The sequence below is a fragment of the Ovis canadensis genome, chromosome 2, assembly GCF_042477335.2.
Source record: "Ovis canadensis isolate MfBH-ARS-UI-01 breed Bighorn chromosome 2, ARS-UI_OviCan_v2, whole genome shotgun sequence".
NCBI classification, from domain to species: domain Eukaryota; kingdom Metazoa; phylum Chordata; class Mammalia; order Artiodactyla; family Bovidae; genus Ovis; species Ovis canadensis.
Genome location: NC_091246.1, coordinates 253090001 through 253116326, shown reverse-complemented (window position 1 = coordinate 253116326; position 26326 = coordinate 253090001). Strand labels below are relative to the sequence as shown.

The 26326-nt window shown below is 55.0% G+C and overlaps 1 protein-coding gene across 1 annotated transcript in view; it reads right to left on the bottom strand.

Annotated features, from left to right (window-relative positions):
• Positions 1 to 13476: 13476 nt before the first annotated feature.
• TAS1R2 (taste 1 receptor member 2) overlaps positions 13477 to 26326 on the bottom strand; it is a 16533-nt gene continuing 3683 nt past the window's right edge. The window contains exons 3-6 of the mRNA XM_069579509.1: positions 23786 to 24559; positions 21160 to 21369; positions 15157 to 15280; positions 13477 to 14405 (exon numbers count right to left, since the gene is read on the bottom strand). Coding sequence (XP_069435610.1) covers positions 13477 to 14405; positions 15157 to 15280; positions 21160 to 21369; positions 23786 to 24559 — 2037 coding nt within the window. The remainder of the gene's footprint in view (positions 14406 to 15156; positions 15281 to 21159; positions 21370 to 23785; positions 24560 to 26326) is intronic.

Sequence of the window (26326 nt, the reverse complement as noted above, 5' to 3'; positions counted from 1 at the left end):
CTGGGAAGCTCAGTACTCAAGCTGGGGCCCCGAGGCAGAGAATGATGAGGTCCACTGGTTGCCCTGGGAAGAGGGGCACGGCCGTCTCACAGAGGGAGAGTTCTCAGTGATGGGAGACATGCTGGGTCCTGCCCAGGACAGGCAAGCCAGTTGTACAGAGCACATCATCTCCTGCATGGATGGACACAGCCGACGCCCTGAGAAAGGGGCTGCAGCGGGGGAGGGGGTGGCCCAGGCAAGAAGCCGCAAAGGAATGAGAGCTGGCGGGAGGCCACGGGGGGACGGGAGGGGGCCTGGCTGGCTCTGGCACCAAGCTCTGCTCCCGCTGTGCGGCTCCTGCTGAATGTGGGAGAGAAGCAGGCTTAGAGAGGAGACGGGCGGTCCACCATTGTACAGATGGGAAGACTGAGGCCCCAGGGAGAAGGGGTCCCCAAGGCCTCAGGAACCAGCGGCCAGCTAGGAATTGGCCTTCAGTGCCCTGCCCAGCACTCTTGCCTTCCCTGTGGTGGCCCCTTCACCCTCTTGGGTCCAGAATTACCCTTTCTACGGTGGAGGCTCTTTTCACGTCCCTGGAGAACAGAGCTGAGTTAGGCCCTGAAAGGGTCTGGCAGGCCTCCTTCCTGGGTTTCTCTGATAGCTCACATGGGAAAGAACCCACCTGCAGTGCCGGAGGCACAGGAGACGGGGCTCGATCCCTGGTCAGAAAGATGCCCTGGAGGAGGGAATGGCACCCGCTCCAGGATACTTGCCTGGGAAACCCCGTGGACAGAGGAGCCTGGCAGGCTGCCGTCCACGGGGCCGCAAAGAGTCGGACACGACTGAGCATTCAAACTCTCATATACACACAGGCCTCCTGCCTGGAGTGGAGGCTGATGCAAGAGGTGCGGGAGGCTGGGCACAGGCAGCTTCTACCAGGTTCCTGAGCCTGGTCCTAGGCCGACCCCTACCCCTGCCTCCCTCCTTTTAAGTCACGGATGTCATAGTTCTTAAGGGGCTGAGGGATTTTAATAGTAATGATCAGATCCTAGGAGCCACTGTTTATTCACAGTTTTGTTGGGGGGGGGGGGTTGCTTTTCTGCCACGTCACCTGGCTCGTGAGATCTTAGTTCCCCAACTAAGGATCGAACCTGCAGCCCTGCAGTGGAAGCACAGAGGCTTACCCAGCGGACCGCCAGGGAACCCAGGGAAGGCCCTGTGATGGTGCGCCAGTGCTTTCCCCCTTGGCTCCTGGCCCCTCATGTTGCCTGAGCCTAGAGGAAGTGAAAGTGCTAGTCGCCCCATCTTCTCCGACTCTTTGCGACCCCGTGGTCTGTGGCCCACCAGGCTCCTCTGTCCATGGAACTCTCCAGGTCAGAATACTGGAGTGGGTAGCCATTCCCTTCTTCGGGGGATCTTCCCGACCCAGGGATCAAACCCAGGTCTACTGCATTGCAGGTGGATTCTTTACCATCTGAGCCACCAGGGAGACCCCCATTACCAATTTATTAAGGAACCTGGGGCCATCCTCCTACAGAATGGATCCTTCTTCTCCCATCAACAGGTGAGAAAAGCAGGCTCAGCTTGGGTGCACTGACCTGCCCAGCGTCACATCAGGCCCAAGTGACTGCCCCAGGTCTCATCCTCGAGACAGCAGCCCCCAGCCCAAGCCCCTCTCCTCCGCCCCCACTGCCGCATATGGGTCAGAGTAGCGTTTGCATCTCGAATCCGTTCAGCAGTGCTGGGGTCCCAGTGCAACACGGATGTGAAAACGCCCAGAATCTCATCAGCAAGTGTTTCTCGAGCACTTATTATATGCCAAGCACCATCCCAAGCACTGAAGCTACAGCAGAGAATGAAACAAGCTTAAAACTCCCTTCTCCTGGGGAGACAGATAAATTAGGTAAGGCAGCAAAGACACGTCCTGCCAGATTTCGATACAGGCTGTGAGGGAGAAACAGCAGAGGCAAGACAAGGAGCCCGGGCGTACGGGGACGGAGGCTGTGGCTGGAACAGGAGGAGGCTCTGGGGGTGTAACTGAGAAGGCAGTGTTTGAGCAGGGACCTGGAGGCGGGGAGGGAGTGAGCCACGTGGGCGCGTCTCCCAGGCCAGCGAGAAGCCTGTGCAGCGACTCTGAGGTGGCCTTGCAGGCCGCTGCGCTGGAGCAGCAGGCGACCGGCGCGACTGGGGCAGGGTCAGCAGAGGGGGGCAGGAGGAAGGAGCCAGGGAGGCCGGGCAGGGCCCTGTGGGCTTCCCTCTGATGGGATGGGAGCTGTTTCGAGCAAGGAAGTGGCAAGACCGGATGCAGACTTTGAAGGGCACTTTGGACACCGTGCAGTTAATAAACTACAGAAGCGGCACGGCCAGAAGGCGGGCGACCCCAGAGGGGCTACCCAGGGGCCCAGGGCTGGGCCAGGCTGGACGGGGTTTTCTTTGTGACCCGTTTTGAAGATAAACACACCCACACAGCTGTGAGTGAACCCACCCTTGGCTGTAAAGGAAGCAGCCCCACCAAATCCTTCACTCTGGTGCCTCTGATCCCCCAAGTGACTGAGCTACACACAGGGTGGGGAGTCAACTAGGCCTGCCCGGGCCAGGTCACTAAGGCAGCCCCGTGCAGATGGCCGGCCCGTGCGGATGGCCTGCTTTCCCGCTGCCCCAGAGGCAGTCCTGGTGCCTCCGGAAGAGACAGCTGAAACCCTCAGCTCCTGCCCAACGCTTCATTATACAAGAGGGGAAACTGAGGCTCAGAAGCAAAGGGGCTTGTTGCACTGACAGCTAAAGAGACAGCTGAAACCCTCAGCTCCTGCCCAACCCTTCATTATACAAGACGGGAAACTGAGGCTCAGAAGCAAAGGGGCTTGTTGCAGTGACTCAGAAGTTGGAAGTGGGACCCGGCTTTCTGACTCCGTGTCCAGGGCTCTCTCTGCTCTGTGTCACCGGCCCAAGGCCTGGCCCTGAAGGACCGCGGTGACAGAGGGCCGGGGCCTGGTCAGACCCACCCACCCTTCTCTGGAGAAGGGGGTGGGTGACGCGGAACTGAAGAGAGACACAGCTTTGTCCACCGGACTCCGTCCCCACCCGACTCCCTCCTGGACGGCTCTGCTCTGGTCAGGATCTGAAAGGACCCAGATCTGACAGAGAGGGGCCTGCATACTGCCGGTGTAAGAAAGGACCAGCGACCTTGGCTTCTGGCCTCTGAATCAGAGACTTAACGAAGACATTCTTCTCGCAAGGGAAGGACCAGCATTAACATCCTCATCACCACCACCACCACCACCACCAGCATCACCACTGCAACCAACACCAGCTTCACCAGTTCGATCAATACCGTCACCGCCATCACCACCACCACCATCACCGACATCACAAGTGCCACCAACACCATCACTACGACCATCACAACACCGCCACCAAGAGCACCTCTACCAGCACAGACCCTGTGCCCACTGGCACTGCCATCACACCACCCCCATCTCTCCCGGCCACACCTTGCCAACCTTTCCACCATCACCACTGAGCCGGATCTAGGCTGGGTTACCCGGGAGAGCACACGGGCCCCCCTGCAAATGCCCCTGAACTCAGAAATCTAGCTGGAGAGAGTGAGTGCGTCTCGGCCCCAGGGAGGCCCGAAAGGCTCGGTTAGTCGTCGGGAAAGTAGAGCTGGGAGGGCTGGAGGGACCTAGAGTTGGGATGAGTGAAGCAGTCGAAGCAGCGGCTGAGACCCCAGGCAGAGCAGGGTAGTTCTCAAGGCTGACCAGAGGAGAGAGGGGCCGGGGGTCTGAGGCGCATGGAAACGGACTGACCGTCGGCCGCTTGGAACATCCCCTCGTGGGAGGGGGAGAGAGGAGCCTCAGAGGAGCCCACTCGTGAGATGAGGCCAGGAGGGAGTGTCCTCTTCTTCTCACGGTCGGGGTCCAGCAGGCAGGGAGCCTGTCCTGGGCGAAAAGGGACAACACTGCAACACCACGGCTTCCCGCGCTCCAGCATAGACCGCCATCACCATGGCAACCAGCCTCACGGATGACACTCATCACAGCCACGGACACTCTCAGCCCCACAGTGAGCTCTGCCACGATCCCAGTGTTCCTGCTGCCCGTCAGTAGGCCTTCCCCGCTTCTTCCCTTGGAACAGAGCTCCCGAGTGTATTTGATGGATGCAGGCTGGGTTTTCCCAGAAGCAGACCCTGAGATAAGTGGGCAGGTTTACTGGGGAGAGCCCTCGGCGTGGACACCTGTGGGGAGGAAGCAAAAGAAGTAGGATTGGGCAGAGAAAGAAGCTGGATGCAAAGCCAGCTCAACAAGGGCCTTGGCTGAGCCCACAAGGGCCTCTGAAGAGGGGATGGTTCTCTACAGTGGTCCTGCACCGTACCTAAGGAGACCTGCCTTGACATTCCTCAAGATTCCCACAGCTTCCAGTATTGCCTGTAAGCTCCCCACTGGAAGGGGGTGTAACCTTAGGCAAGATGGCACTCTTCAGCCAGGAGCCATGTCTGGACTGAGGACTATAGGCAAGACTGAAGGGGGATCTGGGTGATGCCTTACATGTCCACCACAGATGCCACGAAATTCCCCATCCCCACCCTCCCTTGTAGCAAGGTGTGGCCAGATGGCTAAATTCTGGCCAACGTCATGTACGAGAAGATCACGCCTGCGCCCTTCAGGTTGTTCCTGAAAAGGAATGAGCACCTAATCATCTTCCCACTCACCTTTGCACTGCTGGGCTGCAGATGTGATGACGGGAGCTGGAGCAGCCACATTGGGCCCTGAGGTGGATGCACATGTAGGGCGTGGCAGAGTAGCCCACTACTTCTCGACTGCACGCTTCCAGATTGTTACGTGCAAAGGAGCAGCTTCTGCCACATGTAAGCGTCTGGGTGTCTCTGTGTTGCCCCCTGCTCTCCCTGACTGTAACCGAGGACCCATCACTTATGTCACTATCCCGACAACAGTGTAACCACTGTGCTCATCACCAACAGCACCGAGTGCAGCTCCAGCTTCAGCCCTGGCTCTGCTGCCCGCTTGCTCTAAGATCTTGGACAAGTCACTACCCCTTTCTGAAAGTACGTAGTTTCCTCTTCAGAAAATACGTAGTTTGTAATATATAACTTTGTATACATTGCAAGGGTGTCATGAGGATGAAATAAAATGATGCACGTGGCAGGAGCCCCGTGTGTTAATCAGAAGCTTTGCCCTCGTTCCTATCTCCCCACCAGCCCTGGGCTTAGAGCTGACTCCTCAGTCGCAACTATTGTCTGTACTGCTCATTACTTGTTAACACAGCATCAGGACAAAGGTCACTGCAATCTTCAGTTCAGCTCAGTTCAGATCAGTCGTTCAGTCGTGTCTGACTCTTTGGGACCCCATGAATCGCAGCACGCCAGGCCTCCCTGTCCATCACCAACTCCCGGAGTTCACTCAGACTCACATCCATCGAGTCAGTGATGCCATCCAACCATCTCATCCTCAGTCATCCCCTTCTCCTCCTGCCCCCAATCCCTCCCAGCATCAGAGTCTTTTCCAATGAGTCAACTCTTCGCATGAGGTGGCCAAAGTACTGGAGTTTCAGCGTTAGCATCATTCCTTCCAAAGAACACCCAGGGCTGATCTCCTTCAGAATGGACTGGTTGGATCTCCCTGCAGTCCAAGGGACTCTCAAGAGTCTTCTCCAACACCACTGCAATCTTATCCTTACCCTAACCACCAGAAGCATCACTTCTGCTTTTATTTTAGAGTCAGAAGACTGGGATTTGAATACCAACTCCATCTATCACCAAATGAATGACTCAAGACTCCCAGAGCCTCAATCCTCCCATCTGTAAAATGGGGGCAATAACAACCCCCAGGTAGTGACTGTGAGAGTGAAACGGGATGGCGAGTGTAAAGCGCCACACACGGCACCTGGGTCACAGGAAACACTCGGAAGAGCGCCTGTCGTCACGGTCACGGCTGCTGTTTACCTCCACCAGCACCTCCAGCTCACCAACACAAGAGAGCCATGAACCAGCTCCTCCCTGGGTCTGGAAACGTGCTGGGTGGGATGGGAGACACCTCCCCTTGTGGGGGCTCATGATTCGTGTTCAAGGAAACGGCCCTGGCACTACAGCGGGCAACTCCAGGGCGGGGGCAGGGAGCAGGCAGAATCGCACAGCCCAGAGTCCACAGGCACACAAGGCTGCCCCCCTGAGACTGCAGGTCACAGGCAGGGGAGCTCCTGGACCCACTGGCGCGCTCAGAGACCCCCTCCCAAAGCGGGGCCTTGCAGGTCTCTGGCCAAGACAGTCTGGGTCACGGTTCACAGCAAAACCGTGGGCTGAGCCTTCCGGCAGGCCTCGCCCTCACTGGCGGCTCAGCTCTGCACTCAGGCCCCGGGTGTAACCAGGCCCCACTGATCCTCTGCAGACCTGAGGGCTTCCCAGGCCGTCAAGTGGCTAAGACTCCGAGCTCCCAGTGCAGAGGGCCTGGGTTCGATCCCTGATCAGGGAACTAGATCCTTCGTGTTCCAACTAGGGTTCACATGCTGCAACTAAAATCCTGCACGCCACACCGGAAAAAAAAAAATCCCATGAGCCTCAGGGAAGACTTCATGTGCCACAACTGAGACCCAGTGTAGCCAAATAAATAAATAAATATTTTTAAAACATCAGTCCTCTTCAGGAAGTACAGGTCTGTACTCCTACCCAGGTGCTCGGAGGCCTTCTTGGCAAAGCTACCTTCTGGCTGGCACCGAATTCTACCGCGTGCAGTGGGCCACCCGTCACCCTCAGCGCTCCTTTCTGACACACAGTGACTTTCGCCTCTCGTGAGTTTATTCTGTGAGGTTTCCTCTGCAGCAGGGTGGGTCAGGAGGGATCCGGCAGAGGGTGAGGGTACTGAAAGGGGAAGGGAGCACGCTAATGACTGTTTGAAAAGCTCACCATTTTGCCACAATCTGAAACCAAACTGAGACAAGACATCTGCGTAATGACCAACCTAGACAGCATACTCAAAAGCAGAGACATTACTTCGCCAACAAAGGTCCGTCTAGTCAAGGCTATGGTTTTTCCAGTGGTCACGTATGGATGTGAGAGTTGGACTACAAAGAAAGCTAAACACCGAAAAATTGATGCTTGTGAACTGTGGTGTTGGAGAAGATTCAAGAGTCCCTTGGACAGCAAGGAGATTCAACCAGTCCATCCTAAAGGAGATCAGTCCTGAATATTCATTGGAAGGACTGATGCTGAAGCTGAAGCTCCAATCCTTTGGCCACCTGATGTGAAGAACTGACTCATTTGAAAAGACCCTGATGCTGGGAAAGATTGAAGGCAGAAGGAGAGGGGGACGACAGAGGATGAGATGGTTGGATGGCATCACCGACTCAATGCACATGGGTTTGGGTAGACTCCAGGAGTTGGTGATGGACAGGGAGGCCTGGCCTGCTGCAGTCCATGGGGTCACAAAGAGTCGGACACGACTGAGCGACTGAACCGAACTGAATGGCAGTCTCCGCCTCCACGTCTCCACGGCCCGTCCATTGACCATAGTCATGACCATTACGTGGTCCATCAGTGTCAGGCCGGGTCACGTGACTCCCTTTGGCCAGAGAAATGTGACCACAAGTAACACAGGCCACTGCAAGCAGAGGCACGCTGTGCTTTTTGCCTCAGCTGTCCCCTCTGCCCTGAGAGTTGCCTTTTGCAAAGCAGTCTTGTTCCTTCAGCCTGGATCCCAGAAATGAGATACACGGAAAAGAGCTGAGCCCAGCCCACAGCTCCTTCATAATGCAAGAAGGAAAGAAATCTTTGCTTTTGTAAATCTTTACAAATCACTTTGTAAATGATTTGCAAATCATTTTGTAAATCTTTGCTTTTGTAAATCCAGGGAATGCTTGTCACGTAGCATAATCCAGCAAACACTGACTGATACAACAACTAACCTTTATACAGCAATTACCACAGGCCAGGCACAATCTGCGTACATAACCTGTGTTATCTCATGTGACGCCCACAGCAACCTTGATAAGATGGTTCCCATTATTGGGTTGGCCAAAAAGTTCATTCGCGTGGCTTTTTCCATAATATCTTACAGAAAACCCAAATGAATGTTTTGGCCAACCCGATATATTAACCCCGTTTCACAGATGAGGGTAGTAAAGCTCTGACACATTAAGGGTCACGTCCAGGTTCGTAATGGGCAAAGCTGGGATCTGCAAGGACTCCATCCACCTTGAACGACGCAGGATGGCTTTTCTCCCATTTTACAGATGGTGAAGCTGAGGCTCTGAGGGGAGACCACACCTGCCCAAAGTCACACCGCTGGAGCCAGTCCCTTTACGTCATGTGGCCCACCGCAGCTCAGGCAGGGGGTGAGAACCGAGGTCTCCCCGCTCTGAGCCTGCCGCCTTCCACCGTGTGCCTTGCCAAGGCAGGGCCACTGGCTCTCGGATAGCCCCAGCCACAGTGGTGCTGGGACGCCGCCCTCCGCGAGCCCTCCCCTCCCCGTGAAGCCCATGCTTGTGTTTCAGTAGCCCAGGTGCCCCTCTTGTGCACGGGGGCTGCGAACGGAGCATCTGCCCGGGCTCTTCAAAGCCTTTTGACACTTGCGAATATCCTGCCGCTGCTGTGCACCGCGGGTCTGGTTTGCATTAGCACCTCAGGCCCTGCGGTGGCCAACACAGGCCCTGGGCTCCATCCAAAGAGTGTCAGACTCTGCTGGGGCTCCCCTGACTGCTTATCTGACGAGGAACATCGAACGGTTTGATCTGCCAATTAGACACCCCCGGAGCTGCTAACTGAAAGCAGATGGGCCTGCGCGTTGCCGTGCGGAAAAGTCCGCACGCCTGTCTTCCCAGCAGAAGGGGCGTGTGGGCCCAGCACTCCTCCCTGGCCCACCCCACAGCCCTCGACGGGGGCAGGTTGCGCGGCCTCCCAGGGTGTGTGTCGGGGGTGTGAGGCGCAGAGAGAGTCAGTCTCATCCCCCACTCCCAGAGAACCTGATAGAGTCTGCTTCTGGTTACGTGCGGAGCCAAGGGGCGACCCACCCCAGTGCGCTCAACCCCCAGAACATCACACGCCTCTGCCAGTCCCCTCCAGCAGTGCCCAGGAGACCTGCACGCAGCGGGTCAGTGTCGGGCACCGGGCTGGGCCCCGGCCTGCCCAGAGCAAGCAGGGATATGAATGCCTTCTGGGGCCCCTCCTGAACCTTAGGTGGCCCGGACCCACCCACCCACAGCTTCCCCAGCCTGCAGCCGCCTAAACCAGGAACCCGTCATACCCCGGGGCCAGGCCGGCCCCTCAGACCGGGAGCCCCTTGTACCCCGGGGCCAGGTCGGCCCCTAGGAGCCCTGGGCGGCCCCACGTCCCCGGCCACCTCGGGCTCAGTCATGTCCACACTCACCAGGACACGCTCCTCAAGGGGCCTCCCTGCCTCCTCTCTCAGAGCATGGGGCCCGACCCCTCCCTTCAGAAGCCCTGCAGGCCCCCCTCTTCGATCCAAGCCCAGGCTCCCTACACCCACTGGGCTCTGCCAGGCATCCCACGGGGAGCTCCACAGCATAGCACACGTCACCCTCGTGCGGCCCCGGGACCGGCCCCTCAGTCACAGGAGAGGACTGACCCGGGGGGCTCACTCGCCCAGAGCCACGCGGGGCAGGCTGCCTGCTCCACCTCTCTCGGCCTGGGTCTCTCTCTGTCTCTCTCTCTCTCTGTCTCTCTCTCCTCCCCTCTCCCCCTCCTCCCTCCTGTCTCTGTCTTCTCAATCTCTCTCCCCTCTCTCTGCCCTCGCCCCCTTCCCCCCAACCCCACAGCTCACCTCCCACTCTCAAGCCCGGCTCATCTCCCCTATCCCCTTTTCGGCCCGCCCGCCCTCCAAGCCCGCAGAGGAAACCTGGCTCCTGGAGATGAAATTGGAGAGGTGAGCAGGGTCCGGACTTTGAAGGGTCTGATTGGCACACAAAGCGGGTGGAGCATGATCGCGTAGGCACTGGGGAGTCACAGAAGGTCTCTGAGCTGGGAAGGCCCGTGACTGTGATTGGCTTAAGGAGACGTCACTCAGTTGGCCAGAGTGTGGATTTAGGGAAGGACTACAGGGGCCTCGGGGAGGGAAGCTGAAGAGGCCCTCACGGAGAGAGGGTCATGGGTCAGGGAGTAAGGAGGGGCCCAAAGGAGAGGTCCGCTCAGTGGGCAGAAGCGGGTCCTACGAGCAGTCGGGAACCTTTGCCGATTTATCTGTTTCTCTTCTTTCTTTCACTCACTCTTGGCTGGGACGGGTCTTCGCTGCCGCGGGCGGCTCTCTCTGGTTGCAGCGAGCAGGGACTCCTCTCCTTTGAGGAGTGTGCGCTTCTCCCAGCGGGGGCTTCTCTAGTTGGCGAGCACAGGCTCTGGGGCACTTGGGCTTCAGTGATCACAGGGCACGGACTTAGCTACCCCGTGGCATGTGCGATCTTCCCGGACCAGGGATTGAATCCGTGTTCCCGGCGTCAGCAGGCAGATTCTTAACCACTGGACCACCAGGGAAGTTCCAGTTAAGGAATTTTAGACCAAAAACAAAGAAAAAGAGGTGATCCAGGGAGGACACAAGAGCTGTACCCCCTCAATTACTCCTTGAACCCAAACCCTAGCTCCCACACTTACAAGTTGGTGACCCTGGGCAAGTTAAAAATCAACATCTCTGACCTTCAGTTTCCTCTTTAGGAGGGTAAGGATGCTTTGGGTTACCAGGGACAGAAACCCAACTCAGACTATCTTGAAGGATAATGGACTTAAATGGGCTCGTGAAATGGGAGATCTCAGAGGTGGGGCTGCCTGTTGGCAAGATCCACCATCTCAACAGTTTCCAAGGACCCAGTTTTTCCATCCTTCCACTTGGCCTCCAAGGCTGACTTGCCTTGCAGTCCTGCAAGAAATTCCCCCAGCTCCTGGGTCGACAGCCTTGCTGGCTCCTAAAGAAAGACTCTGTCCCAGCAAATGTCCTCAGGGTCATTCTGATGACATGTCCACCCCAGAGCCAACCCCTGCAGCCAAGGGAAGGGTGTGTGTGGATGGGCTGGCCTGAGTCACCCGCTCCATCCTCCAGAGCCAGGACACAGAGTCGGCTTCCCTAGAACCACATAGAGCTCCCTTGGGAGTCCAGGGGCTGCCAGGGAGGGAGGGAAGGAGGGATGCTGGGAGGTATCTGAGGTGGCCAGCGGGGGTCACTGGTACCCATCAGGCAGGGTCATCATGGGGATTAGAGGTAACACGTATGAAGCGCATAACACCCAAAGGCCATTCTTTTTACTATTATATATGGAAGACCTTCGTGAGGAAAAGGAAGGCATCTAATGTGTGGTCCCAAAGGAAAAAACTAGCAACCATCGATGTTTTGAAATCCCAGAGAGCTGGGTTTTCATCCACTCTAAGAATTTTCTAACAACTAGCATTGTCCTCAATGGGCCTCCCATCACTGGAGGGGAACAAGCAGGGATTAAGATCTCAGCTTGGGGTAGCTACAGAAGCAGGTGAGCAGCAGGTGCCTCTGAGGTCGGGGCGATTCCAGGATTCCCTCTCTAATGGTGGTCTAGAAGGCAGAACCAGGAAAAATGAGGTCATTATCTCTTAGAAGAAGTGTTTAAACCAAAGCGTCAGAAAGCTTGCGAGAAAAGAGAATTAAGAGCTTAAAGCTCCCTGAGCCCCTGACAAGCTGGTCCCCAGGGCGAGGAGGCCAAGACATAGACACATCCAGGAACAGACTGTGCAGAGCTGCTCCCTGGAAGCTCAGGGCCCTACGTGGGCTCAACCGAGAGGCTGGGCTCCCACTGGAGGCAAGTGGAGGGACAGAAAAGGGCTGGCCACGCTGACGGCCCGTCCCTGGGTCTTCTCCCCGCAGTCTCCAGCCCTCAAGCTGGGCCCCAGGAGTGTGGGGAGAGAAGGCCGGTCACAGAGAGGCAGCCTGAGGAGGGGGGAGCCGGCCCCCGCAGGGGACACAGCAGCGGCCAGCGGGGAGGACGAGGCCAGGGCCCCCACGCCTAGCCCTTCCGCGCCTGGCACTGGCAACCAGCCACCTGCTCCCTTCACGTAGCCTTCGCTCTGCAGCCTGCCCGCCTGCCCCCGATTCCTCCCCACCCCAACTCAAACTTCCCGCCTTCCCAAGCTCCTCTCTCCTTCCAGGCTCTTTTCAAATGTCAGCTTCCCCCGAGATCTTCCCTAGCCGCTACATTCATCAGCCGTCTCCCTGAACTCTGAAGCCCCCACCCCCAGCACACCGCAGGGCCCCCGACCCCAGCCTACATGACAAGCTTCCCCTCCACCAGCTTTCCAGGCAGGGCGCCCTGGGTCTCACTGCACAGAAGGTCACGTTCCAGCGGGGAGCTGTGTGGGGCTGGGGGCATTTCGTAGTCTCTTTGAGTCTCCTTTATTCCCATCTGGGGCCCATCCCAACCCACAGATCAAACGCCAGTCTCTTGCATCCCTGCACTGGTAGGTGAGTTCTTTACCACTGGTGTGGCCTGGGACGCCCATATACCACGGGCACTGGGGTACAAGAAGGGAACACAGCTTTATTTTGTCCCTGATGGTTCTGGCGATGTGGACTTGTAATGGTTGGCATTTATTGTGCACCTAATATATGCACTTAGGGCTTCCCAGGTGGCTTAGTGGTTACGAATCCGCCTGCCAACGCAGAAGCTGCGGGAGATGCGGGTTCAATCTCTGGGTTGGGAAGATCTCCTGGAGGAGGGCACGGCAACCCACTCCAGTATTCTTGCCTGGAGAACCCCCACAGACAGAGGGGCCTGGTGGGCTAGCATCCGTGGAGTCTCGAAGAGTCAAACAAGACTGAAGCGACTCAGCACACAAGCACACGCCCACAGGAGCAACGCTGGGGCTGAAACCAAGATCTCCATTTCCATATCTCTGTTCCCAGGGGCCCTCTGGGAAACGAGGAGGAAACTTGTTTTACCCAAGTAAGGTTTATTCACAAGCATTTAAGTGCTCAGCTGTACTCAGAGATAACAGAAAGGCTGGGGACTCAAGCTCCGGGAGAATCTGGGGGATGAGACTCGGACACACGGACAGCGAGTGAGAGAGGCCGGCCGCACTCTCTGAGCTCCCATCCGCCCCTTGCTAACCCCAGCCCAGCCCACCAGCAGGCATCCGTTCGCCAGGAGTCAGCAGCCGGAACCTGCAGGAACCCACCGTGACCACCAGATGGCGGCTGCAGGCTGCCAAGCTGGACTCCGTCCTTGGAAGCCAGTAGGTCACCTTGGGTGGTTTCCTAGAATGGGGTACAGCTGCTGGCGAGCTAAACAGCTCAAGGGAAAGGAACAAGGGGCAAATGTACCTAGGCATCCATCACTAGGTGGGTAAAGATGGCCAGGACGCACAGAAGCCTGGAGGGACAGCCAATCAGAGACCAGGGCCAGGTGGTAACAGGCCAGGGTGGCCCCCCACAACCACCTGGCTCCATCTGGAGTTGAGTGAGCAAGCCCCCTGGCCTCCGCCTCCCGACACTGAGGCCCACGTCCCAGAGGGCAGGCAGTGGAGCGCTAGTCCTTCCGCATGGTGTAGCCCTGGATCACGCTGTTGAAGTAAGCCGGCGTGTTGCGCTCCGGGTAGAAGAGGATCAGGTAACACTTGGGGCCAAAGTAGCCCAGGCTGATGCCCAGGAGATTCAGCACGGTGACCAGGAGGTCGAGGATGGTGACCAGCACCCCGCTGTAGACAGCCATGAAGGTGCAGAGGAAGACGGAGGAGGAGAAGTAGAAGGTCATGCAGAAGGTGATGAACTTGGCCTCGTTGTAGTTGGTGGGCAGCTCCTTGCCCGTGTAGGCGAAGCCGAAGCCCAGCACGGACAGGAGCAGGTCCAGGCTGGTGTTGACCAGCAGCCCCCGGTGGTAGTTGGGGTTGCAGGACAAGATCATGATCCTGGGGTCGTCGGGGTCCACGCGGGTGGTGGGCATGGCGGTCGTGGCCAGAATGCTGCTGGCCACGATGACCAACTTGAGCATCACGACGGACGCCACGAAGACATAGGGCCCGTGGTAGCGGCCCCAGCAGCCGTAGGCACGCGGGAGGCGTCGGGCCATCTTGAAGACGCAGACGATCTGGAAGGAGCGCACGGTGATGCAGGAGATGCAGACGGTGAAGCAGAGCGTGAAGAAGGCCTGGCGGAAGAGGCAGGACGACACCGAGGGGGGCCCCACGTACACGGGGACCGCCGCGTACGCCATCAGCAGCGGCGCCAGCATCAGGAAGCACATGGGCCCGCCCGCCGAGCGCACCACGGGCGTTTGAGCATGCCTCCAGAAGATGACCACCACGGCCAGGGTGCTGAGGAAGCCCAGCGCGGCCAGCAGGACCACGGCTATGGTGGGGGCCTCGTCCCATTCGAGGAAGGCCAGCTTCCGCTTGAAGCAGGAGGTGTCTTTCCTGTGGGACCACTCGGAGCTTGGGCAGGGCTGGCAGTCAAATTCATCTGCAAGAGCCCAGGGCAGCTCCTGTCAGCTAAACCCGCCTTCTCAGCATCCACCTTCTCCACGGCTGCACTGGGCCTGGTCCCCACCGGAGGGAGACAGAGCTACGGGACCAATGCTCACTGAGTCCTTGACACCCCCCGGCTCATCAACCCCTCACAGCAACCCCATTCCACAGATGAGGAAACTGAGGGTCAGCCAGTTAAAGTCACAAAGCCAGGAAGTTACAGAGGCAGGACTTGAACCAAGGGCTCCTTGACTCGCTCAGTTGTTAAAGAATCTGCCTGCAGTGCAGGAGACCCCAGTTCAATTCCTGGGTCGGGAAGATCTGCTGAAGAAGGGAGAGGCTACCCATTCCAGTATTCTTGGGCTTCCCCGTTCAGCTGGTAAAGAATCCGCCTGCAATGTGGGAGACCTGGGTTCGATCCCTGGGTTGGGAAGATCCCCTGGAGAAGGGACAGGCTACCCACTCCAGTATCCTGGCCTGGAGAGTTCCATGGACTGTACAGTCCATGGGGTCGCAAGGAGTCGGACACAACTGAGCGACTCTCACCGACTCCTTGACTCAGAGCCTAACGACTGTAATTCTTTTTTTCCAAGATCTCATCCTCTGGTGGGAAATATATAGTCCTCAGTCCTTGGACACTTGTGTCGCCTGGGAGACTGCCAAGACCCCGCAAAGGTGAAAGGCCTGAGGGAGACCCCCCTGAGGGCAGGCTGGTGCAGGGCCCGTGTGTGGCCCTGGAGTCATACCTAAGGTTTGGTTGAGGAAGGTGCCCGGGGCGCAGTCAATGCACTCGAAGCAGCAGGGGTGCAGGCCCACCGGCTTCTTCTTCTGCCCAGGCTGGCAGCTCTTGGAACACATGGACACGGGGATCTGGGAGGAGGACAGAAGACCCTGAGTCCTCTTTCCCGCTCTCTGGGGGACCCTCCTCTCCCCATCTCACCCCCAGCGGGATGCTCCGAGGAGGGAAACTGACCCCTGTTGGGGAGGCGCAGGTGCCAGGACTGCCGTTGGAACTGGACCGTCATAGAAACGCTCTTAGCTTTGCCCAGCAAAGACCTAATCTACCTTCTTCAGGAGACAGCACTCAGCTGCTGAGAAGGAGACCTTCTGAGGCTGCTGAGTGAACACTGTGTGACCCTGGAGCTCCTAGAAGTTCTCTTATTTCTGAGGGGTTGGGCGGCGGGGGAGGGGGGGAGGTGGAGAACTTGCCTGAGGCAGGATCTGGGAGATGGGGAGAATGAGACCCTGGATCCAGCCTTGCCTGAAGCCTCACGGTCAACCCTGGAGCCTTCCATGATGCAAGGCAGTAAGTTAACTTTTTATTTATATCACTTTCTGTCACCTGCCCCCAGGAGGCCTACTTAACGCAGCTATATGGAGGGGCAGGGCTGTCTGGAGAACAAGAGCCGGCAGGCAGCGGCCGCATCTATGCTTTACTGCTGTATTCCTGAGAACAGAGGCCTCCAATGACATTTTGTTAACAGAATGAATTACAAGTAGAGGAAACAGTAAGAGCAAGGGGTGGAGGAAAGGCTGGGGTTGGCATTTTTGGAGAGAGGGCGTGTCTAAGCCTGGCTGAAGCCAGGATGCTCTGAGAGAGAGTGGGGAGGGTCAGGGGTTAGACTAAGACACTAAAAATGCAGGGTCGGGGGCCTCAGCCATGCATGCATCTTGAGTGGGGAGTGGCCTGATTAGATTCGGGTTGTATAAAAATTATCCTGGCTGTGCGGCGTTGGAGCAGCAAGTGGCCAAGAAGAGCTACCCCACGTCCGAGGTCAGGAGCAGTGGCGGTCATAGTGCTGGTCATAGTGCTTTGCTGGAGCAGCCATGAAGAGACACCCCACGTCCAAGGTAAGAGAAACCCCAGTAAGACGGTAGGCGCTGAGAGAGGGCATCAGAGGGCAAACAGACTGAAACCAATCACAGAAAACAGGCCAATCTGATTGCACAGACCACAGCCTTGTCTAACTCAGTGAAACTAAGCCATGCCGTGTGGGGCCACCCAAGACAGACCAGTCATGGTGGAGAGGTCTGACAGAATGTGGTCCACTGGAGAAGGGAATGGCAAACCACTCCAGTATTCTTGCCTTGAGAACCCCATGAACAGTATGAAAAGGCAAAATGATAGGACACTGAAAGAGGAACTCCCCAGGTCGGTAGGTGCCCAATATGCTACTGGAGATCAGTGGAGAAATAACTCCAGAAAGAATGAAGGGATGGAGCCAAAGCAAAAACAACACCCAGCTGTGGATGTGACTGGTGATAAAAGCAAGGTCTGATGCTGTAAAGAATAATATTGCATAGGAACCTGGAACGTCAGGTCCATGAATCAAGGCAAATTGGAAGAGGTCAAACAAGAGATGGCAAGAGTGAATGTCGACATTCTAGGAATCAGCGAACTAAAATGGACTGGTGGGTGAATTTAACTCTGATGACCATTATATCTACTACTGCGGGCAGGAATCCCTCAGAAGAAATGGAGTAGCCATCATGGTCAACAAAAGAGTCCGAAATGCGGTACTTGGATGCAATCTCAAAAATGACAGAATGATCTCTGTTCATTTCCAAGGCAAACCATTCAATATCACAGTAATTCAAGCTTATGCCCCAACCAGTAACACTGAAGAAGCTGAAGTTGAATGGTTCTATGAAGACCTACAAGACCTTTTAGAACTAACCCCCCCAAAAGATGTCCTTTTCATTATAGGGGACTGGAATGCAAAAGTAGGAAGTCAAGAAACACCTGGAATAACAGGCAAATTTGGCCTTGGAATACAGAATGAAGCAGGGCAAAGACTAATAGAATTTTGCCAAGAGAACGCACTGGTCATAGCAAACACCCTTTCCAACAACACAAGAGAAGACTCTACACATAGACATCATCAGATGGTCAACACTGAAATCAGATTGATTATATTCTTTGCAGCCAAAGATGGAGAAGCTCTAGTCAGCAAAAACTGTTGTCAGCAAAAACAAGACCGGGAGCTGCCTGTAGCTCAGATCATGAACTCCTTATTGCCAAATTCAGACTTAAATTGAAGAAAGTAGGGAAAACCACTAGACCATTCAGGTATGACCTAAATCAAATCCCTTATGATTATACAGTGGAAGTGAGAAATAGATTTAAGGGCCTAGATCTGATAGATACAGTGCCTGATGAACTATGGACGGAGGTTCGTGACATTGTACAGGAGACAGGGATCAAGACCATTCCCCATGGAAAAGAAATGCAAAAAAGCAAAATGGCTGTCTGAGGAGGCCTTACAAATAGCTGTGAAAAGAGGAGAAGCAAAAAGCAAAGGAGAAAAGGAAATATATAAGCATCTGAATGCAGAGTTCCAAAGAATAGCAAGAAGAAAGCCTTCCTCAGTGATCAGTGCAAAGAAATAGAGGAAAATAATAGAATAGGAAAGACTAGAGAGCTCTTCAAGAAAATTAGAGATAGCAAGGGGAAAATTTCATGCAAAGATGGGCTGAATAAAGGACAGAAATGATATGGACCTAACAGAAGCAGAAGATATTAAGAAGAGGTGGCAAGAATACATGGAAGAGCTGTACAAAAAAGATCTTCACGACTAAGATAACCATGATGGTGTGATCACTCACCTAGAGCCACACATCCTGGAATATGAAGTCAAGTGGGCCTTAGGAAGCATCACTACAAACAAAGCCAGTGGAGGTGATTAAATTCCAGTTGAGCTATTTCAAATCCTAAATGATGCTGTGAAAGTGCTGTACTCAATATGCCAGCAAATTCGGAAAACTCAGCAGTGGCCACAGGACTGGAAAAGGTCAGTTTTCATTCCAATCCCAAAGAAAGGCAATGCCAAAGAATGCTCAAACTACCACACAATTGCACTCATCTCACACACTAGCAAAGTAATGCTCAAAATTCTCCAAGCCAGGCTTCAACAGTACGTGAACCGTGAACTTCCAGATGTTCAAGTCAGATTTAGAAATGGCAGAGGAACCAGAGATCAAATTGCCAACATCCACTGGATCATCGAAAAGGCAAGAGAGTTCCAGAAAACATCTATTTCTACTTTGTTGACTATACCAAAGCCTTTGAATGTGTGGATCACAATAAACTGTGGAAAATTCTGAAAGAGATGGGAATACCAGACCACCTGACCTGCCTCTTGGGAAATCTATATGCAGGTCAGGAAGCAACAGTTAGAACTGGACATAGAACAACAGACTGGTTCCAAATAGGAAAAGGAGTACGTCAAGGCTGTATATTATCAGCCTGCTTATTTAACTTATATGCAGAGTACATCATGAGAAATGCTGGGCTGGAGGACGCACAAGCTGGGATCAAGATTGCCGGGAGAGATATCAATAACCTCAGATATGCAGATGACACCACCCTTATGGCAGAAAGCGAAGAACTAGAGAGTCTCTTGATGAAAGTGAAAGAGGAGAGTGAAAAAGTTGGCTTAAAGCTCAACATTCAGAAAACTAAGATCATGGCATCTGGTCCCATCACTTCATGGGAAATAGATGGGGAAACAGTGGAAACAGTGGCTGACTTTATTTCTGGGCTCCAAAATCACTGCAGATGGTGACTGCAGCCATGAAATTAAAAGACGCTTACTCCTTGGAATATCTTCCCTGGTGGCTCAGACGGTAAAGTGTCTGCCTACAATGTGGGAGACCTGGGTTCAATCCCTGGGTCAGGAAGATCTCCTGGAGAAGGGAATGGCAACCCACTCCAGTATTCTTGCCTGGAAAATCCCATGGACGGAGGAACCTGGTTAGGCTATAGTCCATGGGGTCACAAAGAGTCAGACATGACTGAGTGACTTCACTCACTTACTCCTTGGAAGGAAAGTTATGACCAACCTAGACAGCATATTAAAAAGAAGAGATATCACTTTGCCAACAAAGGTCTGTCTAGTCAAGGCTATGGTTTTTCCAGTGGTCATGTATGGATGTGAGAGTTGGACTATAAAGAAAGCTGAGCGCCAAAGAATTGATGCTTTTGAGCTGTGGTGTTGGAGAAGACTCTTGAGAGTCCCTTGGACTGCAAGCAGATCCAACCAGTCCATCCTAAAGGAGATCAGTCCTGGGTGTTCATTGGAAGGACTGGTGTTGAAGCTGAAACTCCAATATTTTGGCCACCTGAGGCAAAGAGCTGACTCATTTGAAAAGACCCTGATGCTGGAAGGGATTGGGGGCAGGAGGAGAAGGGGACGACAGAGGATGAGATGGTTGGATGGCATCACCGACGCGATGGATGTGAGTTTGAGTAAACTCTGGGAGTTGGTGATGGACAGGGAGGCCTGGCGTGCTGCAGTCTATGGGGTTGCAAAGAATCGGACACGACTGAGCGACTGAACTGAACTGAACTGAAGCAACGTAGCACACATGCAGTGGTCAAGTGGCTACATAAATTCAAACTACAAACATTCAAATAAAAAAGGAGAAGATCTCAAAGGAAGCCAGAGTGGGGAGAACACCAACAAGAATGCTTACTGAGGGACAGAAGGATATTTATATTTATAAGAGTCAATCCATCAGGAAGATACAATGATTACAAACCTATATGCACCTCACAGGAGAGCTGAAAACTACAGGGGAAATAGGCTCATTGCAGATGTAACTGGCTGAGATGACATCATCCTGGAAGAGGGTGGGGATCATCTCCACATGACTGCTGTTCTTACGAAAAGGGAGACTTGGAGACGGACATGCCCCTGGGGAGAACGCCGCCTGAAGATCAAGGCAGAGATGGGGCGATGTGGCAGGAGCCCAGGAAAGCCAGCAGGGACCACCAGTCCCCAGCAGCCAGACAAGAGGCCTGGGGCAGGAGGCCTTAAGCCTCTGCCTCCTGGATCTGGGACTTCGGGCCTCCGGAACTGGGAGACGACACATTTCTGTGGGTTAAGCCCTGAGTCTGTGGTCCTTTGTGATGGCAGTCCTGGCAAATGAGTAAAGACATCAACCCAATTTACTCCGTGAAAATCCCCGAGAAGCTCAGGATACTAGCACCACCCAAAGCCTCTGGAAAGGGGGTCGGGTGGGGGTGGGAGAGTGATGAGGCCTCTGCAGAGCTTTTGGATGCCCTCTGTCACCCCCACAGGGCTCAGCCTCTGCCCTCTCCACCCCAGTAGCATTCTGACGAATTCTTACAGAAAGAAGGTAAACCCGGAGTTTAGACTGACAGATGCCAGCCACGGCAGACAGCAGAGCTGTCATCGCCAGAAGGTCAGTATTGCTTGATAGGGTGTAGCCTGTCTGCTGTATAGAGAGACACAGCAAGCTGTGGCCTCAGGCAGGCCACACAACCATTCCGTGCCTTCAGCTTTCTATCATATAAAACATAAGAGGAGAAGGGGAGACAGAGGGTGAGACGGCTGGAAGCATCACCGACTCAGTGGACACGAGTGTGAGCAAGCTCCGGGAGTTGGTGATGGACAGGGAGGCCTGGCAAGCTGCAGTCCATGGGGTCACAAAGAGTCGGGCATGACTGAGCAACTAAGCAACGACGGCATCTATTCTCCGGATTAGCATGAGAGTTGAAGTCTTCAATCCACACATGTCCTGAGCCCCTTGGCCCCGAGGAGCCAGAAAGCCCTGAACGTGGGCAGTTCTCCGTCAGGGGAAGAAGGCCAGGACCCCAGACGATACACCCACACATAGAGACGCCTCCACTTATCAATAATGAGCCCAGGTCAAAGGGCCCTCCCACCCCAGCTCCAGCCCTGGTGCCCCGCCCCAGGCCCCGCCCCCAGGCCCCCGAGCCTGACCGTGTTGTTGGGGGTGTTCCAGGAGATGTCCTGGATGCGCTTCAGCTGCCGCTTGAATGGCTGGTAGGAGGCGACGCTCCGGAAAGGGTTCTGGCTCAGGTCCCATCGCCACTGGATAACCTCCAGGTTCAGGGACAGGTCCCCTTGCTCGTTGAAGAAGATTTGGTGGCCCAGGAGGGTGAAGTTGACCTTCCTGATCTCCGGAAGCAGCTAGAGGGGCCCGAGGGAAGGGAAGTGGAGCTGGCATCAGAGGTCAGGCCAAACCCGGGAAAAATTCTACCAGCCCGTGGGCCTTAAAATCCATATCTGATGATAAAACTGCAAAAATGTGGCAGTCTGGAGGCAGTGGCTGCGAGATCTGGTTTTAGAGTCAGATACACCTGGATTTTCACAGCCCATCTGCCTCCTGCTGTGAGGCCTTGGACCCGTCACTTAACCTCTATAAACCCCAGATTCCTCTTTGGCAAAGCGGGAGTCAAAAAAGCCTGATCTTCTGGGCTCTGAAGCAATCAATGAGTGAGTCTCCACTAAAGGCTCAGAACAGTGCCTGGATAACAGTCAGCACTCACCTCCTAGGAGACGCCGGCGTGACTCCTTTTCCCTGGAGGTCACTTGGGCCATCCCTCTGTGACCCGATGCCTGGGGTTCAGAGCCCATTGCCTCTCCCACTGCTGGGGTCTTCCCTGCCCCGGGGTCCTGCCTGCCCCCCCCCACTGTGGAGCTGACTCTGATTTCAGTCTCTCCCCACCCCAAGCCCCCTCATTCTCACCGAGCAGAAGCTGGTATGAACTAAATACGCTTTGCACTGGGCATCCTTTGGCCTGAATTCCAGTCCTAACCCTGTTCTCAATTTGCTGTGTGACTTTGAGTTAGTCACTGAACCTCTCTGGGCTGATCCCAAAAGGGCTTCCGGCTCAGATGTCTCATCTGTCTGGCTCCTAGATCTTTCTTCCATAAATGAGAGAGTCTACTGGACTACATCTCGGAGTTCACCCCACCTCGGGAATTGCCAGAAAGCCCAAGGAGTTGGTCCCCAGCCTTCTCCCTGCCCTGCCAGGAGAGTGAGGCCCGAGGGCAATGGCCCGGGAGCTGAGCAGGGAGGCCTGAGGGCGATGGTCAGGATGGCAGCGGCCCTGGGAGCCAGCGCTGGGGTCCGTGTTCCACCCCTGCAGTGACCTGGCAGAGCTGGGCTGAGCAACCTGCATTCCAGGGGTCCAAGGCGCCGGATCAATCCTCCTGAGTGGGCGGGGCTTATTACCGGCAGGGGCCTGGGCCTCTCCCCACTCCCCTTTTGGGCCCAGGACCTGCATCCCCTGGGGTTTCCCCCATGGGTCAGCAGTAAAGAATCCACCTGCAATGCAGGAGACATGGGTTCAATCCCTGGGTCGGGAAGATCCCCTCGAGGAGGAAATGGCAACCCACTCCACTCCAGTATTCTTGCCTGGAGAATCCCATGGACAGAGGAGCCTGGCAGGTGACAATCCACAGGGGTCCCAAAGAGTCAGACAGGACTGAGCCTAAGCACTTGTTTCCCCTTCCCCACTTAGCCCCACCCCCAGCTCCATCAGTGGGGCTGCCCCAGGCCCCACCCTCTCTCCTAAGGTCAGACGAGGGGGAGACGCTCAGCTTCTACTCTGCACCAGGTAAGGTACATGCATTACTGTCAATCCTCCCAATAACTCAGCCGTGTGCATACTGCTCCTTCTGTTTAAGAAATGAGAAAACTGGGCTCAGAGGTGTCAAGTAACTTGCCAAAAGCCGCACAGCTAGTGGCGGTAGAGCTGGGACTCAAGCTCAGGTCTGCCTGATTCCGAGGCTCTGCTCAGCTCATCACCACCCGCTTCCCCACGGGTGGACTGTATGACTGTGGTGGTAGAGCTGGGACTCGAGCTCAGGTCTGCCTGATTCCAAGGCTCTGCTCAGCTCATCACCACCCGCTTTCCCACAGGTGGACTGTATGAGATATGACTGAGGGCTGTCAGGAGAGGATAAAGATGGGGGTGGGAGGTGGCTGAGCAACAGAGTGGGCTGTGAAAAAGCCAGTAAACTAGGCAGAGATGTCTGACAGCGGGCAGAAAGTGTACATCTCTGGTCTGTATCTCCTCTGCCCCTCTAGGTCCTCAGTGAAGCCTCTGCCTTCCAAAGGCACATGGTAGGATGTGTCTACGCGCATGCGTAAACCAGGAATGCGCAGCTTTCAATTCCGTGTCTGAATCAAGGCGAGGTGGAACTGGAACAAGATCAACAAACCTGAGAGCTGAGGGGACGCTACAAGCCCAGCCTCAGCACCCTCACCCTGGCGAGGCTGTGTGGGGAACCGGGGCTCCCGCTGCCTGAGGCGATTCCTGCTGGAGAATGCCACCCAGATCTTGGTCCCAGGACAGGTTCTCGTGGATGGGATGATTAAATTAATTCTCAGCAAAGGTAGTCTGTTTTGTCACCACAAAGGACTCTTATGTGCCTGGAGGCAGGGCGTGCGCCGTGGTCTCTTCCACTCACTTGCCCGGAACACACAGAGGGAAAGCGAGGCCGGAGCTGAGCGCTGAGCGCTCGGTGGTCTCCAAGGCAACCACGGACTCTGCGCCTGCTCCCTGAGGCCCTTGGTACCCCGCGGGCTGGACCTCACCTGCCAAGGGTAGACCACATCCTTGCGGCAGCTGCTCTGGTTGCAGCCCAGGAAACTGTGCAGCGCGTGTGCCACGGCGTAGACTGAGGAGTACACGCTGTAAACCACGCGCTCGCCGGAGAGCGTGAGGATGCTGTTGAAGGACTCGGTGGTGTTCAGACAGGTGTCGCACTCCTGGTTGCAGGTGGCTCCCCCGCTGCTCCTGTTGAGGGCGGGCCGGCCGAGGCGGGAGCGGCGGACTCGGAACTCGCTGAAGCCCGGGATGGGCACGCTCTGGGTGGTGATGCCCAGGAAGGTGCCGGCACGCTGCAGCTCGGTGAGGTTGTGCAGCACCGGGTCGATGGCCCAGGACTCGGAGGCGATCCACACGGCGCCCGTGAAGTTCTGGCGCAGCACCTCGCGGAAGAAGTTGTGCAGGGCCAGCTCCGGGGAGAACACCACCACCACGCGCGCCGTGCTCTGCTGCAGCTTGCCCACGATGGCCTCCAGACGCTCCTGGTCCTGCGGCGTCATGGTCTGGTCGGGCTGCGGCGTGGGCAGCGTCTCCTGGAAGGCGATGCAGATGTCGCTGTGCGCCAGGCGCTGGCTGAGCAGGTGGCCGTTCTCTCGGCCGTAGTCGTCGCCGCTGGCCAGCACGACGATCCAGTTCCAGCGGAAGTGCAGCAGCACCTGCACCATAGCCTCCATATGGTGGTCCGCGCCCGGCATGGTGCGCAGCACCGCGGGGAACCTGCCCTTGTTGCCCAGCTCGTCGTTGATGGCGCTGTAGGTGATCTGCATTGAGGAGGGTCCTCGGGCATTAGCGGGGGGGTGGGGGTGAGGGTGGGTCTGGGGGGTGGCGGGGAGCTCACCAGGCAAAGCTCCCTTCCTCCTTCACCTCCCTTAAGCCTCCATCCAGTCTCCCCCTCCCCCGCTTCACCTGCCACCGCCCCCTCAACGTGGCCCACCTCCCTTAGCTTTGACTTGACTTTCCCTGACTTCCCCGGTGGCTCAGATAGTAAAGCATCTGCCTACAATGCAGGAGACCCGGGTTCAATCCCTGGGTGGGGAAGACCCCCTGGAGAAGGAAATGGCACCCCACTCCAGTACTCTTGCCTGGAGAATCCCATGGGATGGAGGAGTGTTGGGAGCCAGCGTAAGGAACTCCGCCCATGGCAAAGGTCATGAGGAAGGAAGCCTGGCATACGAAAAGGCGTGATCAAGCCTCAGGAAACCCCCTGTTCCCGAGCATCCACCCCCTAAAGCAGACTACTTTATGGGGAGCTCTCCCCCATAACCATTGCTCTCGGAGAAGGAGTTAACTTGCAGCTCCAGTTAATAAAAATTCCTGGGCGCGACAAGAGTGTTTCAACTTAACGAACTCTGGAGGGTCTCTGGCCGGCCTGATCAGGCTCGTCCAGCCGCATGTGATTGTTTACAGCCTCCCAACTGTGAGAGGCACGGGATGTTTTAAAACTTTCTAAATACAGACTCTTTTGAGACGGTAGAAGATCGTTAGTACAGTATTAGTGGGTCGATTAGGAACTATATTGGTGAAGGGTTTTTTCTTCATTTGTCGTGCCAATAATTACTGCTAATTCCCTGCCCTGGGTGTGACAAGGATGTCTCAGGTCAAACCTCTCTGCTGACAGACTAGCTTGTGTGACAACCTCTCAACCATAAACAGCACAGAGTGTTTGGAGTATTAGCATAGGGCTTTTTTCATTGATGAGTCAATGATTGCCATCAGGCCTCCATATCCTTAGGCACCTGGGAATATATTAATCAATGTATTTGGAATATAGAAAAGGAAATATAGTCGTTTTTTGATGTTAGCAATACTAGACTTTTTGAGTTAATGAATTTTCTCTTTTGTTATAGACCACTGTACTTTGTCATAAATCACTGTGTCCTTGCTACGCAAAAATGTAACTTTATCACTATCTTAAGACTAAATAGATCTTAAAGGAAACATTGGTGAAGGGTTTACATTTGTTGAGCCAATATTTGCTGCTAAATCTCCATATTCCTGCCCTTATAATGAATATAACTAGCATATAGGAGAAATAAGTATTATGTTAATCATGTTAAACCTTAGGTTAAGTAAATTCCTTTCTTGATTGTAACTCACTACACCCTCACCCTATAGAAATGCAACTTTATTTGGAGGGTGGAGCCTGATTTAAGAAAAAATCACCCCTGGAAAAATAAGTTTTCTGGTTAACTGGCCAGTATCAGAAAGGGCCATAAAATGTCAGCAGACCTCATGGCCAGAAGATGATGAAACTCATAAGACCTTTGTATAATTTTATATGAAGCACCTGATTGTGACAAGGGTCAGGTCTGCTGACCCCGCGTGACTCTGTATTCATCCCTATGTATAACAAAAAGGTATATAAACAAACCTGAAAAATAAAGAAATTGGATCAGTTTCTGGAAAGACTGATTCCCCCGTGTGGTTTCTTTCTCGCTCCCCGTTTTCCTGGCTGAATTCCCATCTGAAATGTGGGTACTCACCAAGCCTGCTAATTCTGCCTGGGCTTCTGAGATCGGACCGGGGAG